Source organism: Petromyzon marinus, chromosome 3, assembly GCF_048934315.1.
Source record: "Petromyzon marinus isolate PM22_M1 ecotype Great Lakes invasive population chromosome 3, UKy_Petmar_22M1.pri1.0, whole genome shotgun sequence".
In the NCBI taxonomy this organism is placed as follows: Eukaryota; Metazoa; Chordata; class Hyperoartia; order Petromyzontiformes; family Petromyzontidae; genus Petromyzon; species Petromyzon marinus.
The window spans coordinates 16,759,629-16,773,365 of NC_133669.1; the positions used below are offsets into that span (position 1 = coordinate 16,759,629).

Below are 13,737 nucleotides of genomic sequence, written 5' to 3' on the forward strand. Positions count from 1 at the left end.
TCTGCTCACCAGAAATCCGGTGCTAATTATAGTAGCGGTGTATTCCTATGCACGGAGTGGAGCAGTGGCGCAATGGTTAGCGACGTGACTTTCATTCCACCAGTGGCGAATACTGTACCTGAATCGGTCCCGGGTCTCTTCGCTTCAGCATCACGCATTGACCACCTCCGATTACCACGGTTGGCTACTTGCGGTGCAAAAGAAGTTCAATAAACATTCATACGACCAGCGTGTCCCTGTCCTCACCCCTCCACGTGTGGGGGAAGGATTACAAACTAAACACAAAAAGCAGTTCTAAAGAAATTAGGTTTCAATATATATTTAAAAGTGCATAGCTCCAGTGATGTTCGTGCAGTTGACACTCTGGCCTTGTTCAAGCCAGTATTTGAGGCTCATGTTTCATGCGCATGTAGCTAAAAATGTGTCAATATTTTTCTTTCTACGAAGCATCTGGAGATGTGGGTGCATTTAAACGCTGAAGAAAAGGTAAATTGTACAGGAACAGCCGTTTCAATAACCGAATCTTCTCTAGTCGCGGCATGTCATTTTCCCAAATGCTGTCCCTCACTAGCGTGTAACGCATATCTTCAGACACCGTGCGTCCAAGAAAAATTGTGTGGTGGGACACTTCGATGCGTTCCAACTCTGGCTGACGCCTGATGAGGCTGGTTGTAATTACCGGCGAAACGTCATGGTACTCGAACGGTAAATGTTCTGGGTTTTACTTTCTAACACACCGATGTGCTGAACTAGTATTGAATTGGCATGTTTTGTTTACGTTACATACCTCACTAAGCAACTGTTGGGTGGTGGCAGGTTTAACGATATATTTGCGTGATCTAATCCAAAAAACCTCTTTCATGGAATTCCTCCTCGTGGGATGTTTGGAGGAGCTCGTGGAGTTTCACTGAAACGTTTACTCACCGTTGATTTTGTTTTCAGGGAAACGGTCTCCCCACGTATATAGGAAATTCTTCCACGCGCAGGCTTTGCCCCGTGCCTGTGGGATGTGAGTGCTGTGGCAGGAAAAAAATTGCTGCCTGTAAGTTCGCTGCAGGAAGATGCCCACTTGTAAAGTGGAACATGGACTGCGTTCCCTAGCACAGCGCCATTAGCGTTATTGTCTGGTGATGCCGCAGCTCCCGAGAGCAAAGATTAAGGTCATTTTATTGCCATTTCAAAAGGAAAATGTTGGGCAAAAAAAATGAGCGCTTTACACTATGGTCATATTATAGAAGTATTAGCGACAAAGCGTGATCATATTTTACTGCTTAGTTTTTCGAATTGTATTCTGTAAAAATATTCAGCATTTTTGGGCGATTGCTTTGAGATCGTAAGTGCATTTAAAATTCCATCCTGATAATGTACTGCATCACGCTCGCAATTTGAGTAAAACATTCATGCTTTGATAATGACATGTCTTGTAAAATTAAACACATTAAATATTTCCGTAGCACCAAAAAAAACCGGGAACAGCAGAGAGGAAAGGAACGACGAACGGCGTTAGAAATGTTGGTGGTGGTGGCGGTGGGAATTCTAAACAGTTGCAGGGCCGATGCGTGTTATCGTGCAGACTGCAACTGTGAAAGTGGCTGTACTTTGGCAGTGAGCACTGTTGAATTTACCGCGAACACGCCTGACATGTCCAGTATATATATTTTTTTATTTAAAAATGCTGTCACAAGTTAAGATTAGGTCGAATGGTCCGTGGAGGTATCGAGTTACGGTGGGGATTTTTTTTCACATGGAAGGCAGGTTGTTAGAGGTACAGTGCTTGTGGGGGCTTTCTATAAACCCCGGGCCACTCTCCTTTCAAGAGGCGCAGACTCTGGGTGTGTGCAATGGTTGCTACCTCTCCTGGGTTTTTATTCTCTCAGTCCCCTCCTATTTTTGAACTAGCTGTCCTGGGAGATCCGTCAATCTTCCCAGGACATTAAAATCTCCATGTTTTGTCAGTCGTGTCACAATGCATGTATCAGACAATGCATCCACGTGTCGTTCTGCCCCCCCCCCCTCTAGTATCATGAGATATTCTTATTATTCTTCCCATGATTGTGTGCTAAACCAAGTATGTGTGCCTCTCTCTATTTTGAGTTCCGGCTGTGGTGTGGATGTTGGCATCTTAAGGGAAGACTGTACAGGTTTACATATTTGCGGGCCTCTTAGAGACGTATGGACTCGGTGTGTTTGTGGCTACACAATGAGCCAAGTTCTGACCCAGCGGCACGAGCAATGCCTTTGCTGGTTAGCTTTGCACATGGTCCGATTAATTATTTTAATCAATTTGTTTTCACGAGGTTGTCTCATTCGAGTGCTCCCCATGTGTTCGTGACACGGAATGGACTGCATTATGCAGCGTGGCTAAACCGTCCACACAAAGCCCCGCTGCGCTGACGCCTTCGCACACACTCGCCGCATCTTTTTGTTTACAAAACCCACATTTATATCCGTGCTAGGCACACACGCACACACACAGGGCTAAGCTGAGCGACGCCCCATTCGATGATGGTAGAGGTAGTCCCAGCCAGGCATTCCATCCAGGAGACAATATTCATCATTGTAATTCCTCAAACTACGCGGCTTTGCCTCTTGCTCCTATCGTCTCCAGGGTCGACTCTTGCAAACGACAGTCATCCTGGTCTCTTGAGTTCTCACACCTGGCTGAAAGAAAAGACACTTGGCGACCTTCATAAGTTTATCTGCTGACCTTGTCCAAGACACGTGGTCTCACTCTTATCTGATTCGCCGTCGCAAGCGCCTCGATTCCGCAAGGTTCACGTTGCGTTGTCGGCATTGGGCCCGTGATGAGCTGCAGTGCGCGCACGACTCTACGCACACTTGAAACATCACAAATATCTGCCCGCCGAGACAGAAATTCACGGACGCCACTAACTGGGGTAGCAGGAAACCGGACGGTTTAAGTTTTATCTTGAAATGTGATCGTTGCCCCTCTGTAAATATTTTTCGTGAACTGAGAGTTCACATTTTTGCATTTGCATTGCGCTTTGCATGGCGCGCGTTCGAGGAAACTGGCCCCATCACTCGCTCGCTCTGTCACTCACGCGTTTTCCACTGCTACCCCCCCCCCCCCCCCGTAGTCTGGCACCCCCTCCCTCACGTGCTCGCATGTAGACGCCACGCACATCCACAGTGTACTGGCACAACTTGATTTTCGGTGTTTTTTTTCTCCGTGCCGTATTGTTCACCCGATGTTTGGCGCAAGCTAAAGTGTGACCAAATCACATGTGGCGTGTCTAAGAATTTATACTCGTGTCGCGACGTGGATTTCGAGGGCTTCTGAATGCAGCTGCGTTGCCTTAAGACGCTGTACAAATAGGTCAATGCGTAAATCACGATGACCTCAATACCCGTATACGTGTAGAAGCTATTTTTAGAAGAAACAAGAAAAACAACATTCGAGGGGTATAAGTTGAGGGTTGACATGCTACAGGGCGAGGAATCTGGTGAAGGTGCAAATGAAGACACTGAATAATATCTCGAGAAGGTGAAAAGTATGGGTTTTGGCCTGGACTTGAACACGGGCAGAAGGTTACCTGTGGATCGACAGAGGCCTGTCGTTCCAGACAGTGGGAGCAACAGCAGGGAAGGAGCGACCTCCCACTGAGAGGAGGTTGCTTGGGGACATTGGCACAAGCACGTGGATGGGGAGTAGAGTGAGATGAGAGGGGAGAGGTAGGTGAGTGCATGGAAGGAGTAGAGTGAGGTGAGAGGGGAGAGGTAGGAGAGTGTATGTAGAGAAGATGAGTGAGAGGACAGGTAAACAGGCGTGGATGTATGTTGGATCTTGGAGACGGTGTTGATTGAGATTGGATCGGGAGCCATCGAAGGGATTGGAAGTACAGAATCGGGATGATGTGTTCTCATTTATTGGTGCGGGTTATTAAACCTTTACCTTACTGGGTGGGGGCGATGAGTTGGTCTTCTTTCGTGAGTTGCAGGATCATTCCGAGACTGTCGCCGTTTTTTTTTTAAGTGCTCTCGTTTCCCGGTGACAAACCGTGCACACGTGGATAGATTTCCCTTGAACATATTTGCTGATTGAAATGCCTCGTTAATAATGCGACTGCGCCGTTCATTTTTAGAAAAGAAAATTGTTACTCACGTCATATGTTATGCACATTAATAAGTCTCTAAAGTGTGTGCTGGTGAATAATTAATACCGGACATCTTGTCAGTTTAATATCATCGCGATGCTTTGTTGAACTCTTGTGAGCTTTTGTCTGCCCCAACCAAGTAGGACAAGGCAGTGTCTGGTAACATCTGAGTAAGATCATTATTTTGCTGCTTTGGAGAGTTGTGGATACTAAAGTAATCAAGAGACAAGGATTCATTTTGTCGCCAAAAGTGCATTGAAGTTACACTCACGTGCACCAACCTCTGGGCCTTTTGGACTAGTGGTTTTTCTTCCCAGCACGATTGGTTTAAATACCAAAATCTTCTACTGTATGCACACAAGTTTCAAGTCGTGGACATGCATAGTTCTTCGATGTGTTTATCGGGTTGTTTCGCGTTGCTGTTCGAATTCCTCAGAAACTTAATTCCCAGCCTCTGGAGTGAAACGTCAGACATCGTGATGAATGTCACGCGCTAGAACCGAAAAATACATCGGAGCGCTGTACAGCTCGATTAAGCAGTGGTGAACGTAACGGTTATTCAATTTTTTTGGCCAAGATTCATATGCTTATTTGTTTGTTATTTCTTGACCGACTTCATTAAGACAGTGTGCTTTGCAGTATTTTCAGTCTTCTTCTTTGGTTCTTTCGGTAAAGTCACGTAGAATGAGAATAAAATAATAAAATAAAATAACACAGTAAAATTCTCACGACGTTTCGGCCACAACACAAGTGGCCCTCATCAGGTGAAGGGACCGGACTGTCCAGAGGACAGTGTTGGAGTGAAGACAGCCAAGCCCAGGTCGCGTCCTTTAAGCTCTGTGGGAGGAAACAAAAAACGCCTTGACAAAGGAATTAGCATAACAATGATGTACTGGTCCAGCACGGTGGGGGTGGGGGCGGGAAGGAGTTTACATAATGTTGGTGTGAAGGGAAATAAGTGGCTGTGAAAGTTTGGGATACCACTACTTGAAAAAATATACTGTACCATTGAAAATTAGTTTAATGTTTGGTTTGATTTAGAACATCTTTCCAATGAATGCTTAATTTGAAACCATCCTCTCGGTTGAAATTGCGTCTGTGTTTGTAAATCTGAATTGCCTCGTGGACAAATCTCTGATAAAAAAAAAACCCGTGGGTTTGCAGAGAACCTTGGTATCGGAGAAAACTATTTTAGGAAAGGCCCTCGCTGTGGGCCAGCTGGGACAGATGAATGTGCCGAGAAAGGTTCCGCATTAAGATAACGCGTAAACATTTTTTGAATGTCCCTTTACTGCACTTGAACAGAGGTCCTCAGTGTTCACGGAGTGCTCTTGCACATAACACAAGACAACCAGGCAATGATATCTAACAGATTGAAAACTCATTTATTTTGACACTTAGGCTTTCACGAGCAATGTTATTAATAATAAAAAATTTTTTTTATTAGATCACAAAGTATAAATGTGTCGTTAATCCGGCACCACCCAACATAGCCAATTAGTAAGGTTTGTCATATAAACAAAGCGTGCCAGTTAGTTACTCCTTCAGCCGGTGTGTTGGAGAGTAAATCCACAACATTTACAATTACGCCAATTCTGGAAAAATTGCCCGATGATGCTGGATGTAATTACCAGCGATACGTCGTACTCAAATTGTAAATGTTGAAGTAGTAACTAATTGGCACGTTTTGTTTACATGAAAAACCTATAATTAGCTGTGTATAGTGCTGGCGGGTTAACCACACATTTATATTTATGCGATCTTACAAAAATAAACTTTATTATGAATCATTTCTTTAGAACTGCTTTTTGTGTTTAGTTTGTTGACCTTCCCCCGCACCTCCGATTAGCACGGTTGGCTACGTATGGTGCGAAACAAGTTCAACGTATACATACAACAGGTCATGCCCTGCTGATGAGATTTAGAAGTGAAAACAATTTTAAAGCCCGCCTGCGTAAACAAATGCTGGTGGAAAACATTGGTCAGGAAAAATCTTTTGGCTGGGGGAGCAAAGTGTCATTTAATTTTTTTGGCGGTCAAACAGCCCTTGGCGGTTTATTTATTTAAGATTTCCGTAAGCACCGGTGTGTGTGTAACAGAGGCTGAACCAGCAACTTCCTTCGGTAGTGGTGGAGGGCTGTCCCGTAATGTCAAGCCTGTTAAATAGGACCCTACATTAATAATAATAACGATATATAAGATACCAACTTCCAGGGTCTTTAAGGTGCGGGATGGGATGGGTGGGGTGGGTGGGGGCGGAGTTCTAATCACTTACAGTGGATACATTCTCAATGTAGAATTGAAAGCGTTAAATATATATAAAATATCTTTTGTTATGGTTTTGGAAAATTCCACAGTGACGATTGTGCATCAACTAACCAGCTGTGAAGCGGACTGTGACCGTTCTGTGAACTTTCGTTTCAGAAGGAACCGTCTACTGTGGACGTCACCCTCCCAGGGATGCGTGAGCCTCCAGGTACGTGCCGTTTAATCTCTCTCTCCCCGTCAAATTCTGTAAAGTTACAACTCGGTTTGTTTTAACGATAAAGCCAGTAAACCCTTTACAGAATCGGTCGCTGATTCCGAGTGTCGGGAACTGGTCATCGATTCCATTGGGACTTTCGTCACGGATTCACTGATTGACGCACAGTCCACATTCAGGGCAGTGCAAGTTTTGCACGGCATGTGGCCCAAGAGCCTTTACTTTGAGGGTGTTATTTCCCCTGTTGAATACAATCATTTACTTGGTGAAGCATCAGCAGAGGGAGGGAAACCACTTTTACCTTGCTGTCAATGAGTAATTATCACGTATGATTGCACCAGTTTTCACAATTCAGACAACTTCCTGATGGTGCTGGTTGTAACTTCCAGCGAAACATCCGCACCAAATTGTTAAAAGCTGTGGATCTCTCTCCAACGATAACCCACCGGTGGCGCTGCTGAAGCAGTAATAGATTGGCACGTTTGTTCACGTGACAACTTTGTGAATTGGCCTTGTCGAGTGGAGGAGGGTATAAGACACACATTGTTTTAATGCGATGTGGCCCAAATATCTATTATGTATAATAATTTTCGTCGTAAAGTACAACGTGTTAAAGCTACCAATGCTGATAAATTATAAACACGTAGCAGGGTTATTAAAAAAACTCATTTATTGCCGTTCCATACTCTGTATACCAGATGTCACTTAACCATATCTTAGAAGTTGTTCTGTGATGTCCACTTCCATGAGCAATTCTCTAACATGAAGCCGGGGGTGGGTGTTACCACTCTGCAAGAGATCCCAATGGAGTCTTCTTATCGTGACGCGACACTGATCGGGGATAAAATTGGGAAATAGACAACAAAGCGTGGCACTCTGGTGGGGTTGTATTCATGCTGCTGCCTTTTGCGCCCTACTCCCAGTCACTGTGCTCGTTCCTTTCCCTTCTTGCTCCCCTTCACTGGAACATATTCCCACCGCATAATAAAACAATAATTCTCACTCACGTGGTTTCCGTTTCTCCCTTAAAACACTTAAAACAACCACCATCTCATCTCCCTTACCAATCCTACGACTGCTACTCCCTGCCCTAGCCCTGCAGCTACTAGGCCTACCCCAACCCCTCCTTAACTTCTCCCGTCTGTCCTCCTGTCACCATAACTACACTACGTTTAATAACCCCACTCTCTATCTCAACTCACTATCATCTTATGCACAACTCTGTAATTGCTGTAAAGCTCCTTGGAATAAGGCACTATGTAAATGTATATAAGATAACATCCAGCTGTGTTGACGTTTGCGGTTTTATCATTCGCAGCTGAGCTCGTGGTGGCCTTATATGACTTCGAGCAGCTGAACCCCGACGACATGGGCTTCAAGAAAGGAGATAAAATGCGAATCATCCAGGAGTAAGTTGGCGCTTTGCTCTCCTAATGTCGGCAACCAGGCACCCACACCGATAGAAACACCCCGCGCACTCTAACGCACCTACACGTCGCCACACTGAATTCTAGCGATGCACACGCAGTGTGCGTATGTTGCACGTATGTTGAATCAGAGGTGTGCGGGGAAATTGTAGAGCAGAGTGCATCTGCTCGTTGCGGAACTGCAACCTTCGGCGGGTAAAATGCTGCACCACTTTATCAACGAGTGCAACAATTAATTATGACAGTACAAACAATTAATTGCACAGTGATTATGATGCTTTGTTGTGATTTCATACCGCGCGACATTGAAATTATGTAAAGTCTTCACGGTTAAATCAACCGTTATGAATGAGAATGTTGTTATTAATGATAGTTTCTTCTGTTTATCCAAGGAAACCTCAAACTGATACTCAATACCTTTGTTTATCAGGAGGATCCTGTTATTTTTGAGACGTTTGGCCAATTTCATTCGGGAGTTGTTTGTTTTCATGTTGGAGGAAACTGGAGTATGCAGACAAAACGCCCCACGTGTGCAAGGGGATAACAAAGGGGATAACAAAGGGGATAACAAAGGGGATAACAAAGGGGATAACAAAGGGGATAACAAAGGGGATAACAAAGGGGATAACAAAGGGGATAACAAAGGGGATAACAAAGCTTTGCATGGTTCGGTTCAATGCTGTACTACCATCATCATGCTGGCTGATGTGACAGCCACCTCGCAACCCGTTAGGTTTGGGAGTTTTAAAGATCGTGATCCGCCCACCCCTTACCTCCACGATCCTGGGATCACAGGATGGGCGCGCGCCACCACACCGGACTGTGCGTGCGTGCAAGCGCGCGTCTGCGTGTGTGCACACAGATGTGGAGGGAGCAAGCACCACAAACCCCGCTGCCCAGTTCCATTCCCACTCACGACCAATAACAGTGGCGAATTTTTTTTTTAACCGGTCATGGGCCACTTCGCAGGTTAACTTAGCCTCAAATGAGCACCTGGCGCGATGTGTAAACATCACCACTGGGGACACAAAGACGTGGTGTTGACCACCCATCCCCACGTGTGCTGTGCCGGCCTTCAGAGGTGCTCGCAAACAGCACTTGCCCCAACAGTCTGCTAAAGGCTACACGGGGGATCTTTGTCTGCCTGTGTGCGAGCGTGCGCAGATGAAACCATTGGCTGTATTTTACAGTACGAGCGGGTGGTTGCTCAAACGCAAGCCGGCTGCCAAATCACTCAATTACAGTTACTGTGGCTAAAATGACCACCGTGGTTACTGCAGTGTTTTAAAACAAGTCGCCATTGATCCAATTCCTTTTCGAGGACCTTGGGAGTGATAGGAGCGGGCGTTTTGGCTTGCTTAAGCTTGACGCGTGTCAGTGTCCGTGTACATTAGGCTAATGTACACGTGCGCACAACAACAAAAACCACAATCGTTGCACTGCAGAGCGAGGCCTCTTCTCAATGTCACTCTCGGCCGGCCCCAGCCTTGAGTCGTGGGCGCTTGGAGGCGGCTCGCTCCGGCACCGTCCAATGAACTTTCTTTTGGCGGTCATCCCACAAAGGACGTGTCCGGCAAGGGTCGCTGTTACAGACGTGCGCTGTGCTACGAAACCCGGCGGAGAGCTGAGTTTGATTCCCGCTCACGGCCCCCACGTCAGTGCTGTTATCTAAGCCTCACTCAAGCCGACATCCTCAGATGAGCAACGGGTACGGAACGCGTCAGCGGTGTGGAGAGACGAAGGCGGACCGGGCGTGGTTCTGGACTTTTCTGGCCTTGATGTGTTTGCTCGCCGACAAACTTGCTTGTCCCGACGGTCTATGTCGCCCGTACATGGTGGGGGAATGATCTTTTGTCTCTGTGTGGCAGGCGTGGCGAGTGGTGGATGGCGGAGCTGATGGACGGCAGCCATAAAGGATACATTCCCAGCAATTACGTGGCCAAAGCCAACTCACTGGAGACAGAGGAGTGAGCCATTTGTTTTTTGTTGTTCACTCGGTGCAGCATTGGCGTCGCCTGCCGAGGCGTTTCGCACGCATGCGCTGGACAATCACCTGGCGTTTACTTTACACGGTGGGGGGCTGGGGGCTACAGATGCATGAAGTCCAGGAATGTGGCTGGGCTGGTTCAGCTCTGAAGTCACTTGGTGTTAAATGCCATGCAAATTCAACAGTCTGAGTTGAGCGGAACAGGCTATGATTGATGTGTGATTACGCACGCGTCATCTTTAACGTCTAATTTATCATCGACGTACTGCTGCTGACTTATTGACGGATGCTTTGTCCGCGATTATGCTTATAATTGGAGAATCCAAAAGTGGTGCAAAAGATGAGCGGTTCAACAAAAGAAATTGTCAAACAAAATCTCCCCCTTTCTAAAATTCTAGTTTTTTTTTACTACCAGGAGAACGGGGGCGAAATATTTGGAATTGATTTCATTATCAGCTCGGCAAACACCACCTCACTGCCATCTGCGAGTCACAACGCAATCGATAACTGAGTGAACAACAGGGAGTGTGCAACAGTGCTCCAAGGTGAAGAGAGAGAGTGGATTGAACTGTACACCGTTCATGATCCATCCATTGCCTCGAATTGACAACAACAAACACAGCCACCGTAGCTACGGTAGAGCACCAGTGGCCCCATTAGAGCTCGTACTGATTATAATTATTTTTGGAAAGGATAATTTCAGATCAGAATAATTTGTCTTGTTGCATTTGGCTGAGTGAATGGCCACTTACAGGTCCGAGTTTCAGAGAGCCCCTCTGTGGCTTCATGCGAGGCTGAGTGAATCGCTTCTGCTGATGCTACTGCCTCTTGTTGAATTTCCTAAGTAATAATAATCATCATGCGAGGCTGAGTGAATCGCTTCTGCTGATGCTACTGCCTCTTGTTGAATTTCCTAAGTAATAATAATCATCATGCGAGGCTGAGTGAATCGCTTCTGCTGATGCTACTGCCTCTTGTTGAATTTCCTAAGTAATAATAATCATTAATTATTATTTGAAATGTTGCGCTTGCTGCATGGCCAACACAAGCGGTATTACAACACTGGCGCAGCGTGGGGTCACGCGGTGCCAATACCGATTTGAGTTAAAAAAGGGATGCTGGACGAGAGGCGATGTTGACGTTCATCCCTACCCTGTACGTGTCTCAATTCCCCGCACCTTCCACCCTTGCCTCCTTCCCCATGGTCTGCGCACGTCCGTTTGTCTCCGTACCTAGGTGGTTCTTCTCGGGTGTGAGTCGCAAGGAGGGCGAGCGGTTGCTGCTGGCGCCGGGGAACAGCATCGGCGCTTACCTGCTGCGAGACAGCGAGTCCAACAAAGGCACGGCACCCTCCCCTGGCACCCCGCTGCACCACCTACACTCACTCCCTCCCCCAAACATCGACACATTGAGTTCTGAACTCCCCTAGATAATACACACTTCCTCGTTGCTTTTTTTTTATTTTACCAGTATGTAAGGCACACTGAGCTGTATAGCTTTTTTTTTTCAGAAGCGATCTGGCCACAAACGATAGCTCAACGAAGTGGCTGATCGTGTGGAAATTTATAGCAACCAAATACTAAATGTGGATGGGGAAAACCGGAGGACTCAGAGAAAAATTAACACGACGATGGGCCGATAGACACGCAAACTCCAAATATACAGGCTTCAGGGTCGGAATAGAACCCACGACCTCCTGTATACCAGGCGAGGCAGTTAACATCTTGCCATTGCGGCGAGATGAAAATAATATCAAGACTTTGTTCAATACTATGTTACATTCAGTGTCATTAATATTTACTTCCAATTGCATCTAAAACGTGGTCTGCCTTTGCAAATGTATTGATCGTACTTGCATTCTATTAGGATTAACCAATGACGATATCTGAACCTGATGGCGGGACCCCGGGGTCCCATAAGCCCCCGGCTCTCGCATAAACATTTTATTAGAATGTAAACATAAACATTCTATTATAATGTAAAATTCTATTATAATGTAAACAAAAAACTTTGTTCTTTTTCAACAATGGGTTTGAAGGATGGTGGCAAGTGTTGTCTTTTGATTTAAAGCTTTCTTGACTGCAGGGATTCATATTGAAAACTGAAAACTACTTACCTGCAGTACCTCTTTAAATACACTATCGAAACAAATATTTCCACCCCCTGTCAATCATCGTGTTTCTCAGTGTGGATTTGTGAACACACTTTGTAAACAGTACATAAAATAGTACGCGTTTTCAATGCGCTGTTCATATTGTAACAAGCGTTTATACCAATGTTACTCTACAGAGTAGTGGGTCGCCGCTCCTCTTATCCGCATCGATACGAGCGGTATGTGGGGACTATAGCTTAACCGCAAAAAAAAAACTATCTGCACAGATGCATACGGACAAGATAAGTATTATCAAACAGGAGGAATTTACGGTGCAACGCATCTCATCTGTTAAATATCTGCAGGTAATAGGATTGTCATCGATTGATCCTGGCTGCAGACATTGTTAGGTCACAAATAATAATGAAGATAAGAGAGCAGTTTCACTGTATTATGCATACCGTTATGACAAATAAAAGACTTAAGCAGCTTTAGATAAGACATCCTGCCCATACCCGAGCATGGAGTGCAATTCGCTTGTTCAGCTCTTCTGCGTATTCGTCCTCGCTGCTGCGCTTGGACACGACACGACAACAGAATGATCCGCGCCAGGTGGGCCGCGGCATTGATGTGCGCGGTGGGACGGAGTCGCCAACAATAAATTAATGACGATTTTGACTTCCGTTTATTCGGGACCCTCGGGTCCCACCATAAGGTTCATCTCTCCACCGCCGGCAGTCTGTAACTGCCCACTGCTTGGCGAGGGCCTCCCCCTCTTTTTCTCTCATTGATAAATAGACAGACGTGGGATGACCTTTGGCACCGTCTAACCGGGCAAGGGGTGAAGCTGCGGTGGTGGCAGCGCTTTGCGCACTGCACTATGGGCCAGCGGCTAGTGTGAGTGGTGAGCGATATCTGTGACCAGTGCTAGGCACCCCCCCCCCCCCCTTCACCGATCCATATTCACCGGTGTGGTACAGTGTGGTTAGACATCGTCCATGACAAAAACATGCTAATGGGAATGGATTGACGAAAGGCCCGTACTTTTTTTATCTACATAGCCAAATTGAGTCTATTTTTCAAGGGGAGAGTTGGGATTAAATAAGTACAGAAAATCAGCAAAACAAATTCCAATGTGTAAACAAAACAACCGGCAGGGCAGGTGGTTTCCGGCGTCAAGGGGGTTGGATTCCGCATGCGTGAGGGAATTTGGAGAGAGTGCGTTGTGTTTCGTGGCTGCGTGCAATTGGGCTAAAAGAAAACGGCATCAAATTGGTTACAAATTAAAATTAATAACGACGTGGGCAATTCTTTTTTTAATCCGATTAAAATCAAATCTACCGATTGTGCTCGATTGGCTGATCCGAAGACACATTTGCGATTCTACCCTAAATTTGATGCCACGCTTCCTTTCAGCACGGCCAACAGAAGATAAATGTCCTGAGTGACCCATTACCCGAATAGAGCTGAAGTGCTCCTGTGTGTCACCGCAGCGATGTTGTTACACAGCTTGACGGCTGCAGCACTGGAACAGTCCGGCTGTGCACCGGCTACGCGTTGGGTTGCATTTTTACCATTACCGTGACGTGACGGTGTTTACCTCTCCGATGTGTTTTCGGGGTTGTAACCGCATC

At 46.1% G+C, this 13,737-nt stretch overlaps 1 protein-coding gene across 7 annotated transcripts in view; it reads left to right on the forward strand.

The window, feature by feature from the left end:
- Positions 1 to 13,737, forward strand: part of LOC116955526 (tyrosine-protein kinase HCK-like) — a 45,268-nt gene that overhangs the window by 8,257 nt on the left and 23,274 nt on the right. For all 7 annotated transcript variants that reach the window (XM_032976662.2, XM_032976693.2, XM_032976668.2 and 4 more), the window contains exons 3-6: positions 6,540 to 6,591; positions 7,916 to 8,006; positions 9,893 to 9,991; positions 11,248 to 11,351. In XM_032976662.2, coding sequence (XP_032832553.2) covers positions 6,540 to 6,591; positions 7,916 to 8,006; positions 9,893 to 9,991; positions 11,248 to 11,351 — 346 coding nt within the window. The remainder of the gene's footprint in view (positions 1 to 6,539; positions 6,592 to 7,915; positions 8,007 to 9,892; positions 9,992 to 11,247; positions 11,352 to 13,737) is intronic.